The sequence below is a fragment of the Oncorhynchus tshawytscha genome, linkage group LG05, assembly GCF_018296145.1.
Source record: "Oncorhynchus tshawytscha isolate Ot180627B linkage group LG05, Otsh_v2.0, whole genome shotgun sequence".
Lineage (NCBI taxonomy): Eukaryota > Metazoa > Chordata > Actinopteri > Salmoniformes > Salmonidae > Oncorhynchus > Oncorhynchus tshawytscha.
In genome coordinates, this window is record NC_056433.1 from 36,420,436 (window position 1) to 36,446,015 (window position 25,580).

Below are 25,580 nucleotides of genomic sequence, written 5' to 3' on the forward strand. Positions count from 1 at the left end.
CTTACCTATTATCTAGTGTGAAACGAATCAGGTCTTACCTATGGTCTAGTGTGAAACGAATCAGGTCTTACCTATTGTCTAGTGTGAAACGAATCAGGTCTTACCTATTGTCTAGTGTGAAACGAATCAGGTCTTACCTATGGTCTAGTGTGAAACGAATCAGGTCTTACCTATTGTCTAGTGTGAAACGAATCAGGTCTTACCTATTGTCTAGTGTGAAATGAATCAGGTCTTACCTCTTAAACCTCAGGTCTTACCTATTGTCTAGTGTGAAAAACGAATCAGGTCTTACCTATTGTCTAGTGTGAAACGAATCAGGTCTTACCTATGTCTAGTGTGAAACTAATCAGGTCTTACCTATGGTCTAGTGTGAAACGAATCAGGTCTTACCTATTGTCTAGTGTGAAACGAATCAGGTCTTACTTATTGTCTAGTGTGAAATGAATCAGGTCTTACCTATTTGTCTAGTGGAAACGAATCAGGTCTTACCTATTGTCTAGTGTGAAACTAATCAGGTCTTACCTATTGTCTAGTGTGAAACGAATCAGGTCTTACCTATTGTCCAGTGCCAAACGAATCAGGTCTTACCTATGGTCTAGTGTGAAACTAATCAGGTCTTATTGTCTAGTGTGAAACGAATCAGGTCTTACCTATTGTCTAGTGTGAAACGAATCAGGTCTTACCTACTGTCTAGTGTGAAACGAATCAGGTCTTACCTATGGTCTAGTGTGAAACGAATCAGGTCTTACCTATTGTCTAGTGTGAAACTAATCAGGTCTTACTTATTGTCTAGTGTGAAACGAATCAGGTCTTACCTATTGTCTAGTGTGAAACGAATCAGGTCTTACCTATTGTCTAGTGTGAAACGAATCAGGTCTTACCTATGGTCTAGTGTGAAACGAATCAGGTCTTACTTATTGTCTAGTGTGAAACGAATCAGGTCTTACCTATTGTCTAGTGTGAAACGAATCAGGTCTTACCTATGGTCTAGTGTGAAACGAATCAGGTCTTACCTATGGTCTAGTGTGAAACGAATCAGGTCTTACCTATTGTCTAGTGTGAAACGAATCAGGTCTTACCTATTGTCTAGTGTGAAACGAATCAGGTCTTACCTATTGTCTAGTGTGAAACGAATCAGGTCTTACCTATGGTCTAGTGTGAAACGAATCAGGTCTTACCTATTGTCTAGTGTGAAACGAATCAGGTCTTACCTATGGTCTAGTGTGAAACGAAATCAGGTCTTACCTATTGTCTAGTGAAACTAATCAGGTCTTACCTATTGTCTAGTGTGAAACTCAGGTCTTACCTATTGTCTAGTGTGAAACGAATCAGGTCTTACCTATTGTCTAGTGGTGAAACGTCAGGTCTTACCTATTGTCTAGTGTGAAACGAATCAGGTCTTACCATTGTCTAGTGTGAAACGAATCAGGTCTTACCTATGGTCTAGTGTGAAAACGAATCAGGTCTTACCTATTGCCTAGTGTGAAACGAATCAGGTCTTACCTACTGTCTAGTGTGAAACAAATCAGGTCTTACCTATTGTCTAGTGTGAATCGATCAGGTCTTACCTATTGCCTAGTGTGAAACGAATCAGGTCTTACCTACTGTCTAGTGTGAAACGAATCAGGTCTTACCTATGGTCTAGTGTGAATCGATCAGGTCTTACTTGATGTCTAGTATGAAACGAATCAGGTCTTACATATTGTCTAGTGTGAAACGAATCAGATCTTTCGTATTGTCTAGTGTGAAACTAATCGGATCTTAACAATTGTCAAGTGTAAAACGAATCAGGTCTTACCTATGGTCTAGTGTGAAAGAATCAGGTCTTACCTATTGTCTAGTGCCAAACGAATCAGGTCTTACCTATTGTCTCGTGTGAAATGAATCAGGTCTTACCTATGGTCTCGTGTGAAACGAATCAGGTCTTACCTGTGGTCTCGTGTGAAACGAATCAGGGCTTACCTATTGTCTAGTGCGAAACAAATCAGGTCTTACCTATGGTCTAGTGTGAAACGAATCAGGTCTTACCTATGGTCTTACCTATTGTCTAGTGTGAAACGAATCAGGTCTTACCTATTGTCTAGTGTGAAACGAATCAGGTCTTACCTATTGTCTAGTGTGAAACGAATCAGGTCTTACCTATTGTCTAGTGTGAAACGAATCAGGTCTTACCTATGGTCTAGTGTGAAACGAATCAGGTCTTACCTATTGTCTAGTGTGAAACGAATCAGGTCTTACCTATGGTCTAGTGTGAAACTAATCAGGTCTTACCTATTGTCTAGTGTGAAACGAATCAGGTCTTACTTATTGTCTCGTGTGAAACGAATCAGGTCTTACCTATTGTCTAGTGTGAAACGAATCAGGTCTTACCTATTGTCTAGTGTGAAACTAATCAGGTCTTACCTATGTCTAGTGTGAAAAATCAGGTCTTACCTATTGTCTAGTGTGAAACGAATCAGGTCTTACCTATTGTCTAGTGTGAAATCAGGTCTTACCTATTGTCTAGTGTGAAACGAATCAGGTCTTACCTATTGTCTAGTGTGAAACGAATCAGGTCTTACCTATGTCTAGTATGAAACGAATCAGGTCTTACATATTGTCTAGTGTGAAACGAATCAGATCTTTCGTATTGTCTAGTGTGAAACTAATCGGATCTTACCTATGTCTAGTGTGAATCGATCAGGTCTTACTTGATGTCTAGTATGAAACGAATCAGGTCTTACATATTGTCTAGTGTGAAACTAATCGGATCTTAACAATTGTCAAGTGTAAAACGAATCAGGTCTTACCTATGGTCTAGTGTGAAAGAATCAGGTCTTACCTATTGTCTAGTGCCAAACGAATCAGGTCTTACCTATTGTCTCGTGTGAAATGAATCAGGTCTTACCTATTGTCTAGTGCCAAACGAATCAGGTCTTACCTATTGTCTAGTGTGAAACGAATCAGGTCTTACCTACTGTCTAGTGCGAAACGAATCAGGTCTTACCTATGGTCTAGTGTGAAACGAATCAGGTCTTACCTATGGTCTAGTGTGAAACGAATCAGGTCTTACCTATTGTCTAGTGTGAAACGAATCAGGTCTTACCTATTGTCTAGTGTGAAACGAATCAGGTCTTACCTATGGTCTAGTGTGAAACGAATCAGGTCTTACCTATTGTCTAGTGTGAAACGAATCAGGTCTTACCTATTGTCTAGTGTGAAACGAATCAGGTCTTACCTATGGTCTAGTGTGAAACGAATCAGGTCTTACCTATTGTCTAGTGTGAAACGAATCAGGTCTTACCTATTGTCTAGTGTCTAGTGTGAAACGAATCAGGTCTTACCTATGGTCTAGTGTGAAACGAATCAGGTCTTACCTATGGTCTAGTGGGAAGCGAATCAGGTCTTACTTATTGTCTACTGTGAAACGAATCAGGTCTTACCTATTGTCTAGTGTGAAACGAATCAGGTCTTACTTATTGTCTCGTGTGAAATGAATCAGGTCTTACCTTTTGTCTAGTCGGAAAGGAATCAGGTCTTACCTATTGTCAAGTGTGAAACTAATCAGGTCTTACCTACGATCTCGTGTGAAACGAATCAGGTCTTACCTATTGTCCAGTGCCAAACGAATCAGGTCTTACCTATTGTCTAGTGTGAAACTAATCAGGTCTTATTGTCTAGTGTGAAACTAATCAGGTCTTACCTATGGTCTAGTGTGAAACGAATCAGGGCTTACCTACTGTCTAGTGCGAAACAAATCAGGTCTTACCTATGGTCTAGTGTGAAACGATCAGGTCTTACCTACTGTCTAGTATGAAACTAATCAGGTCTTACTTATTGTCTAGTGTGAAACGAATCAGGTCTTACTTATTGTCTAGTGTGAAACGAATCAGGTCTTACTTATTGTCTAGTGTGAAACGAATCAGGTCTTACCTATGGTCTAGTGTGAAACGAATCAGGTCTTACTTATTGTCTAGTGTGAAACTAATCAGGTCTTACTTATTGTCTAGTGTGAAACGAATCAGGTCTTACCTATGGTCTAGTGTGAAACGAATCAGGTCTTACCTATGGTCTAGTGTGAAACGAATCAGGTCTTACCTATTGTCTAGTGTGAAACGAATCAGGTCTTACCTATTGTCTAGTGTGAAACGAATCAGGTCTTACCTATGGTCTTGTGTGAAACTAATCAGGTCTTACCTATGGTCTAGTGGGAAGCGAATCAGGTCTTACCATTTCCTAGTGTGAAACGAATCAGGTCTTACCTATGGTCTAGTGTGAAAGGAATCAGGTCTTACTTATTGTCTACTGTGAAACTAATCAGGTCTTACTTATTGTCTAGTGTGAAACGAATCAGGTCTTACCTATTGTCTCGTGTGAAATGAATCAGGTCTTACCTATGGTCTAGTGGTAAGCGTATCAGGTCTTACCATTTCCTAGTGTGAAACGAATCAGGTCTTACCTATGGTCTAGTGTGAAACGAATCAGGTCTTATCTATTGTCTAGTGTAAAACGAATCAGGTCTTACTTATTGTCTCGTGTGAAATGAATCAGGTCTTACCTATTGTCTAGTCGGAAAGGAATCAGGTCTTACCTATTGTCAAGTGTGAAACTAATCAGGTCTTACCTACGATCTCGTGTGAAACGAATCAGGTCTTACCTATTGTCCAGTGCAAAACGAATCAGGTCTTACCTATTGTCGAGTGCCAAACGAATCAGGTCTTACCTAGTGTCTAGTTTGAAACGAATCAGGTCTTACCTATGGTCTAGTGTGAAACGAATCAGGTCTTTCCTATTGTCTAGTGTGAAACGAATCAGGTCTTACCTATTGTCTAGTGTGAAATGAATCAGGTCTGACCTATCGTCTAGTGTGAAATGAATCAGGTCTTACCTATGGTCTAGTGTGAAACTAATCAGGTCTTATTGTCTAGTGTGAAACTAATCAGGTCTTACCTATGGTCTAGTGTGAAACGAATCAGGTCTTATTGTCTAGTGTGAAACTAATCAGGTCTTACCTATGGTCTAGTGTGAAACGAATCAGGTCTTACCTATGGTCTAGTGTGAAACTAATCAGGTCTTATTGTCTAGTGTGAAACGAATCAGGTCTTACCTATTGTCTAGTGTGAAACGAATCAGGTCTTACCTACTGTCTAGTGTGAAACGAATCAGGTCTTCAAATCAAATCAAATCAAATTTTATTTGTCACATACACATGGTTAGCAGATGTTAATGCGAGTGTAGCGAAATGCTTGTCTTCTAGTTCCTAGACAATGCAGTAATAACAGGTCTTACTAACTAACAATTCCAAAAAAAAACTACTGTCTTATACACAGTGTAAGGGGATAAAGGTATTACCTAAGGATATATGAATGAGTGATGGTACAGAGCAGCATAGGCAAGATACAGTAGATGATTACATATGAGATAAGTATGTAAACCAAGTGGCATAGTTAAAGTGGCTAGTGATACATGGTCTTACCTAAGGATCTAGTCGATGATATAGAGTACAGTATCAACGTATGCATATGAGATGAACAATGTAGGGTAAGTAACATTATATAAGGTAGCATTGTTTAAAGTGGCTAGTGATATATTTACATAATTTCCCAGGTCAATTCCCATGATTAAAGTGGCTGGAGTAGAGTCAGTGTCATTGACAGTGTGTTGGCAGTAGCCACTCAATGTTAGTGGTGGCTGTTTAACAGTCTGATGGCCTTGAGATAGAAGCTGTTTTTCAGTCTTACTCGGTCCCAGCTTTGATGCACCTGTCTGACCTCGCCTTCTGGATGACAGCGGGGTGAACAGGTCTTACCTATGGTCTGATGTCCTTGATGATCTTTATGGCCTTCCTGTAGCATCGGGTGGTGTAGGTGTCCTGGAGGGCAGGTCTTTGCCCCCGGTGATGCGTCTGTGCAGACCTCACTACCCTCTGGAGAGCCTTACGGTTGAGGGCGGTGCAGTTGCCATACCAGGCGGTGATACCGCCCGCCAGGATGCTCTCGATTGTGCATCTGTAGAAGTTTGTGGTCTTTTGGTGACAAGCCGAATTTCTTCAGTCTCCTGAGGTTGAAGAGGCGCTGCTACGCCTTCCTTACGATGCTGTCTGTGTGAGTGGACCAATCAGGTCTTGTCTGTGATGTCTATGCCGAGGAACTTAAAAGGTGCTACCCTCTCCACTACTGTTCCATCGATGTGGATCAGGTCTTCCCTATGGTCTTTCCTGAAGTCCACAATCATCTCTTACCTTTGTCTGAGTTGAAACGAATCAGGTCTATTTTCCTGACACCTACACTCCGAGGTCACCTCCTCCCTGTAGGCCGTCTCGTGTTGTTGAATCAGGTCTTACCACTGTTGTGTGTCCGAAACTTGATGATTGAGTTGGAGCGTGCATGGCCTTACGCAGTCGTGGGTGAACAGGGAGTACAGGAGGGGGCTCAGAACGCACCCTTGTGGGGCCCCAGTGTTGAGGATCAGCGGGTCTTAGATGTTGTTGCCTACCCTCACCACCTGGGGGCGGCCCGTCAGGAAGTCCAGTACCCAGTTGCACAGGGCGGGGTCGAGACCCAGGGTCTCGAGCTTGATGACGAGCTTGGAGGGTACTATGGTGTTGAATGCCGAGCTGTAGTCGATGAACAGCATTCTCACATAGGTATTCCTCTTGTCCAGATGGGTTAGGGCAGTGTGCAGTGTGGTTGAGATTGCATCGTCTGTGGACCTATTTGGGCGGTAAGCAAATTGGAGTGGGTCAAGGGTGTCAGGTAGGGTGGAGGTGATATGGTCCTTGACTAGTCTCTCAAAGCACTTCATGATGACGGATGTGAGTGCTACGGGCGGTAGTCGTTTAGCTCAGTTACCTTAGCTTTCTTGGGAACAGGAACAATGGTGGCCCTCTTGAAGCATGTGGGAACAGCAGACTGGTATAGGGATTGGTTGAATATGTCCGTAAACACACCGGCCAGCTGGTCTGCGCATGCTCTGAGGGCGCGGCTGGGGATGCCGTCTGGGCCTGCAGCCTTGCGAGTGTTAACACGTTTAAATGTCTTACTCACTTCGGCTGCAGTGAAGGAAACCGCATGATTCCGTTGCAGGCCGTGTCAGTGGCACTGTATTGTCCTCAAAGCGGGCAAAAAAGTTATTTAGTCTGCCTGGGAGCAAGACATCCTGGTCCGAAACTGGGCTGGGTTTCTTCCTGTAGTCCGTGATTGACTGTAGACCCTGCCACATACCTCTTGTGTCTGAGCCGTTGAATTGAGATTCTACTTTGTCTCTGTACTGGCGCTTAGCTTGTTTGATAGCCTTGCGGAGGAATAGCTGCACTGTTTGTATTCAGTCATGTTACCAGACACCTTGCCCTGATTAAAAGCAGTGGTTCGTGCCTTCAGTTTCACACGAATGCTGCCACGAATCCACGGTTTCTGGTTAGGGAATGTTTTAATCGTTGCTATGGGAACGACATCTTCAACGCACGTTCTAATGAACTCGCACACCGTATCAGCGTATTCGTCAATGTTGTTGTCTGGTCTTACTTATTGTCACGAAACATCTCCCAGTCCACGTGATGGAAGCAGTCTTGGAGTGTGGAGTCAGCTTGAAACGGACCAGCGTTGGACAGACCTCAGCGTGGGAGCTTCTTGTTTTAGTTTCTGTCTGTAGGCAGGGATCAACAAAATGGAGTCGTGGTCAGCTTTTCCGAAAGGGGGGCGGGGCAGGGCCTTATATGCGTCTAGTGGAAGTTAGAGTAACAATGATCCAGGGTCTTTCCACCCCTGGTTGCGCAATCAATATGCTGATAAAATTTAGGGAGTCTTGTTTTCAGATTAGCCTTGTTAAAATCCCCAGCTACAATGAATGCAGCCTCCGGATAAATCGTTTCCAGTTTGCAGAGAGTTAAATAAAGTTCGTTCAGAGCCATCGATGTGTCTGCTTGGGGGGATATATACGGCTGTGATTATAATCGAAGAGAATTCTCTTGGTAGATAATGCGGTCTACATTTGATTGTGAGGAATTCTAAATCAGGTGAACAGAAGGATTTGAGTTCCTGTATGTTTCCTTCATCACACCATGTCACGTTGGCCATAAGGCATACGCCCCCGCCCGTCTTCTTACCAGAGAGATGTTTGTTTCTGTCGGCGCGATGCGTGGAGAAACCCGCTGGCTGCACCGCTTCGGATTGCGTCTCTCCAGTGAGCCATGTTTCCGTGAAGCAGAGAACGTTACAGTCTCTGATGTCCCTCTGGAATGCTACCCTTGCTCGGATTTCATCAACCTTGTTGTCAAGAGACTGGACATTGGCAAGAAGAATGCTGGGGAGTGGTGCACGATGTGCCCGTCTCCGGAGTCTGACCAGAAGACCGCTTCGTTTCCCTCTTTTTCTGAGTCGTTTTTTTTTTTTTTGGTCGCTGCATGTATCCACTCGGTTACACTGGTTGTAAGGCAGAACTCAGGATCCGCATCGTCTATTCTTGGTCGTACTGATGGTGAGTTGACGCTGATCTTATATTCAGTAGTTCTTGTCGGCTGTATGTAAAGAAACCTAAGATGACCTGGGGTCTAGTGTAAGAAATAACACGTAAAAAAAACAAAAAACTGCATAGTTTCCTAGGAACGCGATCAGGTGGCCATCTCTGTCGGCGCCGGAAGTCTTACCTATGGTCTAGTGCGAAACGACTCAGGTCTTACCTATTGTCTAGTGTGAAACTAATCAGGTCTTACTTACTGTCTAGTGTGAAACGAATCAGGTCTTACCTATGGTCTAGTGTGAAATGATTCAGGTCTTACCTATGGTCTAGTGTGAAACGAATCAGGTCTTACCTATTGTCTAGTGCGAAACGAATCAGGTCTGACCTATTGACTAGTGCCAAACGAATCAGGTCTTACCTATTGTCTAGTGCCAAACGAATAAGGTCTTACCTATTGTCTAGTGCCAAACGAATCAGGTCTTACCTATGGTCTAGTGTGAAATGAATCAGGTCTTACCTATTGTCTAGTGTGAAACGAATCAGGTCTTACTTATTGTCTAGTGTGAAACGAATCAGGTCTTACCTATTGTCTAGTGTGAAACGAATAAGGTCTTACCTATTGTCTAGTGCCAAACGAATCAGGTCTTACCTATGGTCTAGTGTGAAATGAATCAGGTCTTACCTATTGTCTAGTGTGAAACGAATCAGGTCTTACTTATTGTCTAGTGTGAAACGAATCAGGTCTTACCTATTGTCTAGTGTGAAACGAATCAGGTCTTACCTATGGTCTAGTGTGAAACGAATCAGGTCTTACCTATGGTCTAGTGCTAAACGAATCAGGTCTTACCTATGGTCTAGTGTGAAACGAATCAGGTCTTACCTATTGTCTAGTGTGAAATGAATCAGGTCTTACCTACTGTCTAGTGTGAAACGAATCAGGTCTTACCTATGGTCTAGTGTGAAACGAATCAGGTCTTACCTATGGTCTAGTGTGAAACGAATCAGGTCTTACCTATGGTCTAGTGCTAAACGAATCAGGTCTTACCTATGGTCTAGTGTGAAACGAATCAGGTCTTACCTATGGTCTAGTGTGAAACGAATCAGGTCTTACCTATTGTCTCGTGTGAAATGAATCAGGTCTTACCTATGGTCTAGTGTGAAACGAATCAGGTCTTACCTATGGTCTAGTGTGAAACGAATCAGGTCTTACCTATTGTCTAGTGTGAAATGAATCAGGTCTTACCTACTGTCTAGTGTGAAACGAATCAGGTCTTACCTATGGTCTAGTGTGAAACGAATCAGGTCTTACCTATTGTCTAATGTGAAACTAATCAGGTCTTACCTATTGTCTAGTGTGAAATGAATCAGGTCTTACCTACTGTCTAGTGTGAAATGAATCAGGTCTTACCTACTGTCTAGTGTGAAACGAATCAGGTCTTACCTATGGTCTAGTGTGAAACGAATCAGGTCTTATTGTCTAGTGTGAAACTAATCAGGTCTTACCTATTGTCTAGTGTGAAATGAATCAGGTCTTACCTATTGTCTAGTGTGAAACGAATCAGGTCTTACCTATTGTCTAGTGTGAAACGAATCAGGTCTTACCTATGGTCTAGTGTGAAACGAATCAGGTCTTACCTATGGTCTAGTGTGAAACGAATCAGGTCTTACCTATTGTCTAGTGTGAAACTAATCAGGTCTTACCTATTGTCTAGTGTGAAATGAATCAGGTCTTACCTACTGTCTAGTGTGAAACGAATCAGGTCTTACCTATGGTCTAGTGTGAAACGAATCAGGTCTTACCTATGGTCTAGTGTGAAACGAATCAGGTCTTACCTATGGTCTAGTGTGAAATGAATCAGGTCTTACCTATGGTCTAGTGTGAAACGAATCAGGTCTTACCTATTGTCTAGTGTGAAACGAATCAGGTCTTACCTATGGTCTGGAAGTTCAGGGCCACCAGTTGACAGCCTGCATTCCAGAAGAGCTGAGGGTTATAGTTGGAGGAGTCTACTCTGGTGCCTTTAGGATAGATACGACTCAGCTGCAGCTTGTTATACCTGGACACGCTCCGTTAAGGAGAGGACATCTGGAGAGGGGTTTTACCTTCTGCACTGAGATATCTAGTACTTACACGGATAGGGGAGACCGGGGAACAAAGTAACACAGGGTCAGATGTAACAGCTTAATAACTCAACTCAAATGAGAAATAACTGTTCGTCAATGTGCTAATGCTTGGTTAGTATTACTACGAGCCTAAGAAGTTTGGTTAAAATCCATCAATTAATTTTTCATTTATTGACACATTTGTTTTGAATAAAAATATGATTAATCTAACTCAAATAATGTTTTCATAGTAAGCATATGCCTAAAAGTGTTACTTTGATCCCCGGTCTCCCTACTTTTACTTAACCAGGGAAGGTGATTTACAAGTTCACATTGCTGTTGATGTACTTCTTCACTCGGGACAGTTTCAAAAAATGGAAAAGATTTGAACAGACATTTTACGTCAATCATCCACACGGAGTGGGAAGGATACTCGACAAACTCCACAGGTGACTTGGTGAGTTGCTCCAAGGCTTTGGTCTCCACGAACGATGACATCTGGTAGCTCCGATTGATCTCTGGAAATTGATTGATTGGCAAATTCATGTTGAAAATGGCATAACTTATGGAATTGATTCTACTAGTTGTTGTTTTTTTTTTTTAAACATGCAGCAACATTTGAAAGAGTGAATCTGTAACAGAACAACTAACTTGAGCCAAAAACCTGTGGTTCACAATCACATGGAATATTCAAATGAGTGTGTATGGTGTTGTTCTTCGGAATAGGTGTGGTCTAAATAGGTGTTGAGTTGTGATCAGGAGTGAAGGGCTTACTTTTGGAGGCCTCGAAAGAGTTAAATTTGACTGGCTGGACATAACTGACCAGGTTGGACATCTCCTCTGTGGCAAACGCCTCGCTGCCCGCTGTACCCTGGAGGATCACATGACACACGGTTAGAGAGAGAACAGCTTCCTCTCGTCTCCCCTCCTTTACTCTCCTTGTTTGGCTGTCGGGACATAGCTCAAGAGTAAAAGTGTCTTTCTGTGAATCTCCACTAGGGGGCAGCCTCAGCACACATTAAACAGGAGACACCTGAGGCTGCTGGAGAAAGAAGGAAGATGGGCTACTTACCTCATCCATGGACCCCTTCTTGCAGTCATCATCGTCATCATCATCATCGTCACTCTCTGCCTCAACTTCACCTGAAAGACAAGGGCAGGTTTAAGTTAGCTTCTCTGGCTACATGCTAGTGACTTCAGAAGGCTGTATTATCAGAAAGCAACCGCCAGGGTTTGGAGTTTTAGCGGGTACGTTAGGGAAAGGAAAAGGGGGAAGGGAGCTTGGGACAGGGTTGTAAAATTCTGGAAACTTTCAGTAAATTCCCTGTTTTTCCTGAAATCCTGGTTGGAGTATACCTGGAATTAGAAGGGAATTTGTGGAAAACCAGGGAATTTATTGAAAGTTCCCAGAATGCAACCCTAGATAGGATAGGAAAATGAATTAAGCGAAGGAGCTAGGGAAAGGGAATAGGGCCAGGAAGAAACTAAGGAAGTGACTAGGTCAGCGTTCCCCAAACTCTGTCCTGGGGACCCCATGGGGTGCACGTTTAGTTTTTTGCCCTAGCACTACACAGCTGAGTCAAATAATCAAAGCTCGATGATTAGTTGATCATTTGAATCATCTGTGTAGCACTAGGGCAAAAACCAAAAGGTGCACCCCCTGGGGACCCGAGGACTGAATTATGGAAACCCTGGAATCGGTTATAGAACTAAGGCTACTAAGGGTTGTTTTAGGACCAAGTAACTGAGGGGTATCTATCTGATGGTGTGACCATGGGCATGACTCACCAATGGACTTCCTGCCCTGTGGTCGGAGGCTGAGCTCAGCGACCTCTAGAGGCTGGGAGGACTCGGTCATCTCCTGGTTGGCCGACCCTGGTGGACAACAAATAAGGAGTAACCAATATGTGATATACACAGTGCAGGCTGGTATCTCCTGAAATCGGATGGATGGGCTCAGTGTAATAGCCGAACTGTAATGAATGGAAGAGTATCAAACACATGGAAACTATTTCCATTCCAGCCATCACAATGAAGCCGTCACCAAAGATTTCTCCCTCCACCAGCTCTCACGGGATATACAGGTAACTGACAAAATAAAGGAAACACTTGAGTAAATGAGTATATTGAAAGCAGGCGCTTCCAAACAGGTCTGGTTCCTGAGTTAATTAAGCGGTTAATATCCCATCATGCTCAGGGTCATGTATAAAAATGCTTGGTTGCCCATTCTTTTGGCTACCATGGCTAGAAGAAGAGATCTCCGTGACTTTTAAAGAGGGGTCTCAGAGGAGCATATGGTTTAAAGGCTGTGTGTGTCTCAGTAGCCAGATCTCAACCAGAGTGAACCCTCGTGGGAGACTGCTACAAGACTGCTAAATAGTTAGTTAAATTGACTAAACACATATGCTGCTGCTGCTGTTTCTTATCGATCCTGTTGTCTAATAGTTTTATCCCTACATATCTACCTCAATTACCTCGTACTCCTGCACATCGACTTGGTGCTGGTACCCCGTGTATATAGCCAAGTTATCGCTACTAATTCTGTATTTATTATTACTTGTATTATTATATTTATTATGTGTTATTACTTTTCTATTATTTCTCTATTTTCTTTCTCTTTGCATTGTTGGAAAGGGCCTGTAACCATTCACTGTTAGTTACACCTGCATGTGTCAAATAAAATGTGATTGGATTTGTCTGTGAAATCCTTCAGAAATCAGCATGGACTGCAGTAGTGTGGGACATAGTGTGTGTCTGTGAGTCTACCAGCAGGGGGCAGTGTGTACTAGTGTATGAGTGTGGCGCGTGGCTGGAAGCCCCAGTAGGCTGCTGTTGATGGATGCCGGGTGATTCTGTGTGAAGGGGAATGCTAAGAGCATCGATCCTGCCCGCCTGCCTGGCCCTGGTACAGCAGGGCTGTCTACTGGGTAGTTATAAAACTAATCCTCACACACACACACACACACACACACACACACACACACACACACACACACACGGAAGACAGCACACACTCACACACATGAAGGCAAGCAGGCAGGCTGGCACACACACACACACACAAACACACACCACACGCCTAGGTTGATATACACGCATGTGCACCAGAGCTAGAGTTTCGGCCCCACCAGTGAGTGTGTGTGCCTGGGGTGGGACTGGGAGTGTATGAGTATATGAAATAGTCAATAACACAGCTCACTGATGGAGAGGGCCATGAAAGCGATGGATGAGCAACTACAGCCATCTCTTACTACAAGATGTAGGATTTATGATTGGCAAGCAATTCTCCCACCAGCACTTCTGCTGACTCGCAGCGTTGCACTTTATTATAAATCAAATAACCACCCTCTGTGTGTGAACGGCCTACAAGAGACGTGTTTTTCTGCTGCTGCTGCTGTGTGTGTGTGTCCCATACCTGTGCTGGGAGAAGAAGGCTCATGCACACTGGATGAGTCGCTGTACGTGTTGGAGGCCTGTTCTGACAGTTTCTTCTTGGTGCTCGATGTCTTGATGTGTTTCTTCTTGTTCTTCACCAGAATCTTTCCCGTCAGATCCATAGGACTGGGCAGGTGCACCCCTGGTTCCAACTAGAGACAACGAGAGAGGGGTGAAGGGAGAGAGAGGGCGCGAGAGATTGAGAGAGAGAGGGAGAGACATGAGTTACTCTTTACGTGAAAGTAACACGCAAGCAAAGGTCCTACTGATGATGATGTTGGTGGGTGTGTGTGGTCGGCAAGGGTATCAAAACAAATGTAGTGTTGTGACGATGAGAAGTTGCTGGTCATAGTGTGAAAGGCTTAGTGAACTGAATGAAAAAAAGGCCACTACAAGTTGGTTTGGCAGTGTGTTTAGTTTACAGCTTCAAAAGTGTTTAGTTTACAGCTTCAAAAGTGTTTAGTTTACAGCTTCAAAAGCGTTTAGTTTACAGCTTCAAAAGTGTTTAGTTTACAGCTTCAAAAGCGTTTAGTTTACAGCTTCAAAAGTGTTTAGTTTACAGCTTCAAAAGTGTTTAGTTTACAGCTTTAAAAGCGTTTAGTTTACAGCTTCAAAAGCGTTTAGTTTACAGCTTCAAAAGCGTTTAGTTTACAGCTTTAAAAGCGTTTAGTTTACAGCTTCAAAGGCGTTTAGTTTACAGCTTCAAAAGCGTTTAGTTTACAGCTTTAAAAGCGTTTAATTTACAGCTTCAAAAGCGTTTAGTTTACAGCTTCAAAAGCGTTTAGTTTACAGCTTCAAAAGTGTTTAATTTACAGCTTTAAAAGCGTTTAGTTTACAGCTTCAAAAGCGTTTAGTTTACAGCTTCAAAAGCGTTTAGTTTACAGCTTCAAAAGCGTTTAGTTTACAGCTTCAAAAGCGTTTAGTTTACAGCTTCAAAAGCGTTTAGTTTACAGCTTCAAAGGCGTTTAGTTTACAGCTTCAAAAGTGTTTAGTTTACAGCTTCAAAAGCGTTTAGTTTACAGCTTCAAAAGTGTTTAGTTTACAGCTTCAAAAGTGTTTAATTTACAGCTCCAAAAGCATGTAGTTTACAGCTTCAAAAGCGTTTAGTTTACAGCTTCAAAAGTGTTTAATTTACAGCTTTAAAAGCGTTTAGTTTACAGCTTCAAAAGCGTTTAGTTTACAGCTTCAAAAGCGTTTAGTTTACAGCTTCAAAAGTGTTTAATTTACAGCTCCAAAAGCGTTTAGTTTACAGCTTCAAAAGCGTTTAGTTTACAGCTTCAAAAGCGTTTAGTTTACAGCTTTAAAAGCGTTTAGTTTACAGCTTCAAAAGCGTTTAGTTTACAGCTTCAAAAGCGTTTAGTTTACAGCTTTAAAAGCGTTTAGTTTACAGCTTCAAAGGCGTTTAGTTTACAGCTTTAAAAGTGTTTAGTTTACAGCTTCAAAAGCGTTTCGTTTACAGCTTCAAAAGTGTTTAATTTACAGCTCCAAAAGCATTTAGTTTACAGCTCCAAAAGCATTTAGTTTACAGCTTCAAACGTGTTTAGTTTACAGCTTCAAAAGTGTTTAGTTTACAGCTTCAAAAGTGTTTAGTTTACAGCTTCCAAAAGCATTTAGTTTATAGCTTCAAAAGCATTTAGTTTACAGCTTCAAAAGCGTTTAGTTTACAGCTTCAAAAGTGTTTAGTTTATAGCTTCAAAAGCATTTAGTTTACAGCTTCAAAAGCATTTAGTTTACAGCTTCAAAAGTGTTTAGTTTACAGCTTCAAACGTGTTTAGTTTACAGCTTCAAAGGTGTTTAGTTTACAGCTTCAAAAGTGTTTAGTTTACAGCTTCAAAGGTGTTTAGTTTACAGCTTCAAAGGTGTTAGTTTACAGCTTCAAAAGTGTTTAGTTTACAGCTTCAAAGGTGTTTAGTTTACAGCTTCAAAAGTGTTTAGTTTACAGCTTCAAAGGTGTTTAGTTTACAGCTTCAAAGGTGTTTAGTTTACAGCTTCAAAAGTGTTTAGTTTACAGCTTCAAAGGTGTTTAGTTTACAGCTTCAAAAGTGTTTAGTTTACAGCTTCAAACGTGTTTAGTTTACAGCTTCAAAAGCATTTCGTTTACAGCTTTAAAAACATTTAGTTTACAGCTTCAAAAGCGTTTAGTTTGCAGCTTCAAAAGCGTTTAGTTTGCAGCTTCAAAAGCGTTTAGTTTGCAGCTTCAAAAGCGTTTAGTCTACAGCTTCAAAACGTTCTACACTCCTGAATATGCTTCCTTTGGGGAGAGTGGGAGTGTATCCACAAACACTTTCTCTCTCTAGAGAGCAGGCTTGAGAAAGCACAACACTGGTTAATTCATGTGATACATTTCTGTTCTGCTGGATCACACTGCTGATGCCCATTAATGATGGCGCACTAGAAGACGGATTCTGTTATCACACGCAAGCATGCAGGCATGCACACGGGCCCACACATACGCTTAACAACTTCCTGAGCTGCGGCCCTTTCCTTGCAGTCAATGACCAAAACCTCTCGTGGCCTCATGGGTGGAATGTTATTCATGTCTTTTAGAATTTCATCATTATTACAAAACACACAAAGATTTGACAAAGACGATCCGGTGTTTCTATGTCAAACAGTTTTGTTATATCTCAGTCTTCTGTGATGTATATAAAGTGTAATGTTGGAATGCCAACTCATAATTGAATACATTTCAACTCTATATCTGACGTGGTACATGTGTCTTCTTTTTTTAAGCCCATAGCCATGTGTGTGAGGTGTATACTTTGTTTTCAAAGTAGATGTGTTTAAGACTACCAAGAAACACTTTGTGTGACCCTGATTTAGCCCCACTGCAGTGAAAGGTTAAACAGCATCACACTTGATATGAGCATCTGCCATATCCACTTGTCTTCGAAAGCAAGTTGAGCATTTCCCCCTTAAACGGAAGCACCTGGGAAGCTAGTGGGAGAAGTTGGCATTTTGTTCTTTGTGCCCACTTATCACTCACTCTATAGTAGATATCCGACTCTCTCTCTCTTTCTCTCTACCTCTTTTCAGAAAGTACTGCTCTGCGCTTATGCACGCACGCACACACACACACACACACACACACACACACACACACACACACACACACACACACACACACACACACAACGCAAACGCAGCCCTACTGCTATTACACTCAGTGAGGTAATGTGTAAAGTTAGTCTTCCCTGGTGGAATGAAGAAACCTAACAGTTCACTGCTGATTAAAGGGACGGATGGTAACTGTAGGTGTCTCTGTGTCCTCGTCTGTCTGTGCTTGTGAGTGCATTCGTGCGTGCGTTTGATTGTCGTTACGTAAGAATGGGCTCGGAAGAAAAAGTTCCTCCACAAAGGGACAATGCAAGCTTTTCACTGGTAGCCATGGCAACTGGGGGGGAGTAGATAAAGGGTTTCCTACAAATACAGCATACGGATTACCCCGTAACACAACACACATGCACGGTAACCCATCTCCATTCATTCTACCATGAGAGACTGCCCATATGCAGTTTAGCCTCTGATAGCCGGGTAAGGGTCTGATTGATAGGGAGGGAGAGAACCATGTGTTTGTAATTGCAGACAGGTGAAAAGGGTATGTTCAGATAAAGGGAGATGGAAGGGTGAGAGAGAGATAGACAGGTAGGTAGGTAGGTAGGTAGGGAGAGAGAGAGATGGCAATGTTAACCTATGTTTCCCATGCCAATAAAGCCCCTTGAATTGAATTGAGAGAGAGAGATAGATAGATAGATAGATAGATAGATAGATAGATAGATAGATAGATAGATAGATAGATAGATAGATAGATAGATAGATAGATAGATAGATAGATAGATAGATAGATAGATAGATAGATAGATAGATAGATAGATAGATAGATAGATAGATAGATAGATAGATAGATAGATAGATAGATAGATAGATAGATAGAGGCAGGGTAAACTTCTAGGTTTAGTCCACATGAGGCTGTTCAGACGGCTGCTCAATGGTGAGGAACACTCCACACTCACAGGTACATGGCATAATGGTGTCTAGAACTGTGCGTATGACAATGCGTGTGTATAGTGTGTGAACATGACTGTGCCTTCTGTACTTACAGGGTACTTCTCCAGAGGGTCGGTCAGTAACATGTCTCCAAATATTGATCTGCAATACTCCGCCATCTTGGCCTGCTGCTTGGGCCTGGGAGGCAACACACACACACACACACACACACACACACATCGTTAACACCCTTACAATCACCTCACAGTGGCCTAATGTTAGTATTTCGACATCGACTATTGGAGTGGATAGTTACTATGACCGTTTGGGATTCGAACCTGGTTGTCTTGGGGAAGCTAACGCAAGTCTCAGGCAAGGTCACACATCGTGCGAGTGTGGTTCAACAGATGACCTGGGCTAAGTCACACTTTATCCCTCTGTGACCTACTCCTTGCAGACACCCAACTGGAGCATGCCACCAATGTGACCAAACTACAGTTCCAACACAACCAGATTGTGTTCACACGCCGGGGAGCTAACCCAAGTCTCAGGCAGGTTTACTCACCATGCAAACGTGGCTCACCAAACCACCTTCCCTACATTAGCATGTAGCTAGCTAATGGCTTCCGAGTAGCTAGTACTCCCAGTTAGCTATTAGCTAATGCCCTACTCTACGACTGGCTAGCATTAGCATACAGTTAATTAGCGCATGACATAAGAGTGGCGAGCATTAGCATGGCAGTTAAAATGGCACTAACATAACTGTAGACGCAGTTCAGAATCACAGTGTGAACTGAGGTTAAACAAATGGGAACGTTGGTGGTGTGTACATTCATCAAAGACATCAAACAAAAGGTCAACTCTGGATAACACACAGAGCCTGTGAGAGTTGTTGACTTACGAGTCCACGTGGTTCTCAAAGGAGAGGATGACAGGGAAAGGGGAGGTCTTGAAGGCACACTCTGCTATGGCCTCAATCACTTCCTGTAGACACAGAACAGACAGACAGGGTGTCAGAGCTGGTCAATGACCAATGGGAGCAAAGATCAATGAATGTGATCACTGATCAGAATTGGTGAGTCTAGTTTCATAGATGTGTGTTGAAACTCAGATGTTCATCAACTAAATCACCTTTGGTCAGGCTAAACCAAAATATAGGAATATTTGAAGTACAATATTGGTATTATACAGTATTTACAGTGATGTGGAGAGCAACTGGTGTAGAGCTTGTTGACTCATTGAACATCTGATAGGGAGTGTTAAGATGAAGTGGTTAAGTGAAATTTACAACCATTTTACAAACACTAATGCATTTAATGCACTTAATAGCTTTACCTCTGTCTCTATCACACACACTTCCCCTTCTCTCTGTCTCTCATTCCCTCTACCAGTCCACTTACACATTTTTATTTTACTCTCAATCCAACTTCTCTTGCACTTAGTTCTCCCATTAAAGACTAAATTCCCCTCTATCAATCAATCTCTTCTCCACCTTAGGCCTGGCTCCCTCCTTTCCTCCTCTCCTCTCCCTGGGCTTATTTGTTCTTTCCTCTGCTTCTCTCCTCCACCCCTCCGTGCTTCAATTATTCTCTCCTCCCCTCTCTCCTGTTGCTCTCTGCCATACTAAACACCAAGCACATCGCTCCCTCTGTGTCCCTGTTACTCAAACAATCTGTTGCTTTCTTTCTCTTTCCATCTCTCTCTTCCTCCCTCACCCCTCTCCCTCCTTCTCTCCTTTGCTCCCTTCTCTCTCGCTCTCTCGCTCTCTCTCTCCTCTATCGCTCTGGTCCCAGACAGTTTACCTTGAAGGAGATTTCAGTTGTCATGGTGAATCCGTGTGTGATGACAGGTTCTTCTTCGGTGGTGCGTCCCTTCCAGCAGTCCAACTCGATACAGCGACACCCTGACAGGAGGACCTGGCGGTACATCTCCACCGACGAGTTACCTGCCAGCTGGCCCGCTACACACACACACACACACACACACACACACACACACACACACACACACACACACACACACACACACACGACGCACACACACGCATTGCTCTTTCAACAGTTAATAACCACATCATTTCCTTCTGAGATCCAGGAGTCCTACTGTGTGTCAACGCGAGACATTCCCACACATCTCAAGCTCTCATTAAGCACATTAGCCATTAGATTGGGGAAATGGATACGAGCAGCACCGCATTCCACACAGCGCCGCAGTGCACAAGCAGATCTCATCCCCACTTTCTCCATTAACAAAGCAATTATCTCGACATTAGCATCGCATTACCGCCGGGCGGAGACAACAGTGTCAACCCCGAGATGCAGGCACATCTGTGTCTGAGTGGATGTGGGTATGCGTGTCTGCGTGTCGCACTTCAGGATGTGCGCCCCTGAGCTCCTCTACAAATGCAATTTGATCTCTTCCTAAGGAGCGTGAATGGACACACAAACACACACACAAACACAACACAACTTCCTGGTGATTACTGCATCCGCCATTAGAGGAAAGTTAACTTCTAAATGAGTTTCTGCCTTCAGCACGGCATGAAACACACAGTTCTAATAAGAAGGAGATTACAGATGGATCAATGTGAAGGGATAATAATACCCTGGCCACAAGAAAAGAATCAGTAATGACTTATTGGAAATATCCTTGTCTTCCACTGCCATGGAACAAGCAAACAGTGTTGGGGAGTAGTGAGCTACATGCGGTTCAACTAGTAATGTATCTACATTTTGCAGCAACTTGTTGATAGTTTGGATTCAATTCAAATCTTGGTAGTGTTTTGAGTAGTTAATAACTTTTTGGACATGTAGCGGTGTAGCTAGCTACCATTTATTTGCAAAAATAAAATACGTGTGAAGTAGGCAATCATTTCCTTTCTTTTTCGGCATCAGACCTGCCTAATTCTCACTTTAAACATTGTTTTTATGTTAAATTACGCACACAGCTAAATTACGCACACAGTATAGGCCAAGTTAAAATACAGTATGACCCCCCCCACCCCCAAGTGATTTGTTCTTGCAATTTGTAGTCTATGACATTTTGGATTTACACATGAAAAATGTATTTCCCAAAGTAACTTCAGATAAGTAAACAATATATTTCTCAAGGGTAGCTTTAGCGTAGCTTAATGTCGTCCAGTGTGAAGTAATTGGTAGCTTGGTGAACTATATTTTCATATTACCCTTCCCCAACACTGCAAGCCAAGGCCCCTGTAAAGTTCTCTGTAACTTCCAGAAATGATTTCTCATCATAACCTAGTTAATTCATGTGTAATACAATAAGACAACGTGTCAATAGGAGAATAAGAATAAGAAGACCTGACAAAGGGAATTAAGAACACGTTTGTGTATCTCCCTCAATTTATTTCTCCCTTTTAAGTCTTTGACATTAGCCTATTAAAGAAATAAAATGTTCCTCTGCCCGGGAGAAATTTGATTCAGGAGAGACTTTCATGCGCAATCCATCTCCCCGGAATATATTTCAATATATGAATAATAATATATTTTGCAGCTAGAATGGCCTTTTGTAGTTTTGGTTTTCTATTCTTATTGCTGCCACATGCCAGTCTGAAGAAATGTTGAACTCCTGAATAAGAATGAAGTCAGTCTCATAGAGAGCGCTGATTGGATAAGCACCTGAGGTACACAGGAGGAGAAGGCCCCCTATTGGCCGATGTTGGATGACAGGCTTACAGTAGAGGAAGGTGAAACAGGAAGGTGAAACGTCCTTCAAGCACCGGTGTTAGTAGCAATCAGAGTATTTGAATAAAGAACCTGGAATAAAAGTGTCTGAAGTTTCCAAATAGGCGCCCCACCTGTGAGGTATGTATTGTGGGAGGAGTTGATGAAGTAATGAGACAGTGGTAAGGTCATGTCTTCACTCTGGTCCAGCTTCTCTGGTGGGATGATGCTGTTCTCTTCACTACTCAGATACTTGGCGAAGCCCTCCACTGAGATTTGACCTGTAGGAACACACACACAAACACACAACTTTACAGAGGGTAGCCGGTTGCGCTGTAGCTACTGTAGCTTAGGCTCACTGCTCCGATGCTTGGCAAAGCCTACATCTAACCTGCAGGATGACAAGAGGGGCAAAACAACAGAGACAATAGAGAAGTGGAGACACTGGAAGACGACCTCTCAAACCCTGGGTAAAGATGTGTGTCCATCGTGTCAGTTTTGTGGTACAGGGTGTAAGCTGAGTGTTAGGTTGGAGCTAAACTAAGCTAAACCCTGCAGAGTTTAAACTAGGTCCTAATGCTGCTAACAAAAGCAGTCAGGCTGAAAAATCTCAAGTGTTACCCGGATGGAAAGGTTTCACCACTGACATTATTAGCCATCGACACATTCCCTCAATCAATCAGTGTGTGCGTGTGTGTGTGTGTGTATGTGTGTGGTTCCCTCAATCAATCCATGTCAACATTAGAGGGCCCCAGTGTGTATGTGTGTGGGTGTACATTAGAGAGCCACAGAGATCAATCTCAGGGACGAAGGCTGCTTCAAACCCTGACCACAAGGGTTAGACCTATGACTCCCACACTGAGTCACCCTACAATCCATACTCTGGTGTTCTTCCAGTGTGTGTTTATGCCTTAAGATGTAAAAAAAACTCAAATAAAATATCCATCGTGCAACGCAGAGGCAAAGGATGAAATAGTAATTGAGAAGTGCTGTTGGCTTATTGTTTTAAAATCACTCAGATATCATCGAGAATAGACATTCAAAGAGTGCATTTACAAGTCAGGTGCATGAGAAGCTTCAAACGCTCCCACTCCCATAATGGACATGCTCCCTTCAAATCCAACACATCACACACACACACACACTAAACCCACACACACGCACACTAAACCCACACACACGCACACTAAACCCACACACACGCACACTAAACCCACACACACGCACACTAAACCCACACACACGCACACTAAACCCACACACACGCACACTAAACCCACACACACACGCATACTAAACTCACACACACGCACACTAAACCCACACACACGCACACTAAACCCACACACGCGCACACTAAACCCACACACACGCACACTAAACCCACACACACGCACACTAAACCCATGCACACTAAACCCACACACGCGCACACTAAACCCCCACACACACACACACACACTAAACCCACACGCACGCACACTAAACCCACACACACTAAACCCACACACACTAAACCCACACACACTAAACCCCCACACACGCACACTAAAACCACACACACGCACACTAAACCCATGTACACTAAACCCACACACACGCACACTAAACCCACACACACGCACACTAAACACACACACGCACACTAAACCCACACACACGCACACTAAACCAACACCCTTTGATCAATGATCTCTATAGCCAGGGAAATAAACACTAACACAAGCAGCCAATTAGCCTCTCTTAACTGCACAGCCACCCAGAACTAGCGACTGTTACACACACACACGCACGCACACACACACACACACACACACACACACACACACACACACACACACACACACACACACACACACACACACACACACACACACACACACACACACACACACACACACAGGCGCACACACATGTACGTGTGCACACCTGTCTCCCTCTGGTACAAACCCCACCTCTGCAGAGACACTGGGGAGGGTAAGCTGATCCTAGATCTGTGCCCTGTGTAATCTCTTCCACCAGCCCGGTGTCTGAGAGGAATGCCTAAATGCTTTCCCTACCGTGAAATAAAACCTATAACACTCCCCTCACAGGTACACTATATAAACAAAAGTAGGTGGACTCCCCTTCGAATTAGTGGATTCGGTTATCAGCCAAACCCGTTGCTGACAGGTGTATAAAATCGAGCACCTTGCCATGCAATCTCCATAGACAAACATTGTCAGTAGAATGGCCTTACTGAAGAGCCCAGTGACTTTTAACGTGGCACAGTCATAGGATGCCACCTTTCCAACAAGTCAGCTCATCAAATGTCTGCCCTGCTAGAGCTGCCCTGGTCAACTTTAAGTGCTGTTATTTTGAAGTGGAAACTTCTAGGAGCAACAACTGCTCAGCCGCAAAGTGGTAGGCCACACAAGATCACAGAGCGTGACCGCTGAGTGCTGAAGCGCGTAATGTGTAAAAATGGTCTGTCCTCGTTTGCAACAGTCACTACCGAGTTCCAAACTGCCTCTGGAAGCAACGTCAGCACAAGAACAGTTTGTCGGGAGCTTCATTAAATGGGTTTCCATCAGTGTCGGCTGCTGAGGGGAGAACGGCTCATTACAACGGCTGGAATGGAGTGAATGGACTGGCATCAAACCAGGTGTATGATGTATTTGATACTATTCCACTGATTCCGCTCCAGCCATTACCATGAGCCAGTCCTCCCCAGTTAAGGTGCCACCAACCTCTTGTAGTTTCCATGGCCGAGCAGCCACACACAAGCCTAAGATCACCAGGCACAATGCCAAGCGACAGCTGGAGTGGTGTAAAGCTCACCGCCATTGGACTCTTGAGCACTGGAAACACGTTCTCTGGAGTGATGAATCACGCTTCACCTTCTGGCAGTGCCGACGGACAAATCTGGGTTTGGCGGATGCCAGGAGAACGCTACCTGCCCTAATGCATAGTGCCAACTGTAAAGTTTGATGGAGGAGGAATAATGGTCTGGGGCTGTTTTCCATGGTTCATGCTAGGACCCTTAGTTCCAGTGAAGGGAAATCTTAATGCAACAGTATACAATGACATTCTAGATGATTCTGTGCTACCAACTTTGTGGCAACAGTTTGGGGAAGGCACTTTCCTGTTTCAGCATAACAATACCCCCGTGCACAAAGCGAGGTCCATACAGAAATGGTTTGTTGAGGTCAGTGTGGAAGAACTTGACTGGCCTGCACAGAACCCTGACCTTAACTCCATCAAACACATTTGGGATGAATTGGAACGCCGACTGCAAGTCAGGCCTAATAGACCAACATCAGTGCCCGACCTCACTAATGCTCTTGTGGCTGAATGGAAGCAAGTCCCTGCAGCAATGTTCCAACATCTAGTGGAAAACCTTCCCAGAAGAGTGAAGGCTGTTATAGCAGCAAATGGGGGACCAACTCCATATTAAGGGAGGACTAACTCCAAAGGGGGGACCAACTCCATGATATTGGAATGAGATGTTCGACGAGCAGGTGTCCACATACTTTGGTGATGCAGTGTAGATGGTTCTACTTTTCGAGGTAGTAGTTTGGTCCCTAATATGGCGGGTTTGATTGAAGTTTTCAAATGCTGTTAGGCCTTCCAGAGATAAAGTTCATCAAAGGTCTATACAGATTTGATTTAGACATGACTGACTTAAGACATAGGTTAAGAGGACCTTGTTTAGGTCTCTGTGAGTGAGAGAGAAAGAGAGAGAGGGACAGAATGAGAGAGCGAGAGAGAGAGCAAGAGCGAGAGAGAGAGAGGGAGAGAGAGTGAGAGTGAGAGAGAGTGAGAGAGAGAGTGAGAGAGAGAGTGAGAGAGAGAGAGAGAGAGAGAGAGAGAGAGAGAGAGAGAGAGAGAGAGAGTGAGGGTCAAGAGAAAGGTGACCTAAATGCCAGAACTGGACAAGAATCTGACACCCTCAGC

At 43.3% G+C, this 25,580-nt stretch overlaps 1 protein-coding gene across 3 annotated transcripts in view; it reads right to left on the minus strand.

The window, feature by feature from the left end:
* The window catches only part of LOC112241085 (1-phosphatidylinositol 4,5-bisphosphate phosphodiesterase beta-1), a 239,217-nt gene that overhangs the window by 58,830 nt on the left and 154,807 nt on the right, over positions 1 to 25,580 (minus strand). For all 3 annotated transcript variants that reach the window (XR_006083419.1, XM_042321857.1, XM_042321858.1), the window contains exons 10-19: positions 21,779 to 21,925; positions 19,764 to 19,921; positions 18,863 to 18,945; positions 18,075 to 18,159; positions 13,955 to 14,126; positions 12,328 to 12,414; positions 11,612 to 11,682; positions 11,314 to 11,410; positions 10,973 to 11,057; positions 10,369 to 10,493 (exon numbers count right to left, since the gene is read on the minus strand). Coding sequence is in view for 2 of the 3 variants with exons in the window: in XM_042321857.1 (XP_042177791.1) it covers positions 10,369 to 10,493; positions 10,973 to 11,057; positions 11,314 to 11,410; positions 11,612 to 11,682; positions 12,328 to 12,414; positions 13,955 to 14,126; positions 18,075 to 18,159; positions 18,863 to 18,945; positions 19,764 to 19,921; positions 21,779 to 21,925 (1,110 nt within the window). In the remaining variant the exon portion in view is untranslated. The remainder of the gene's footprint in view (positions 1 to 10,368; positions 10,494 to 10,972; positions 11,058 to 11,313; positions 11,411 to 11,611; positions 11,683 to 12,327; positions 12,415 to 13,954; positions 14,127 to 18,074; positions 18,160 to 18,862; positions 18,946 to 19,763; positions 19,922 to 21,778; positions 21,926 to 25,580) is intronic.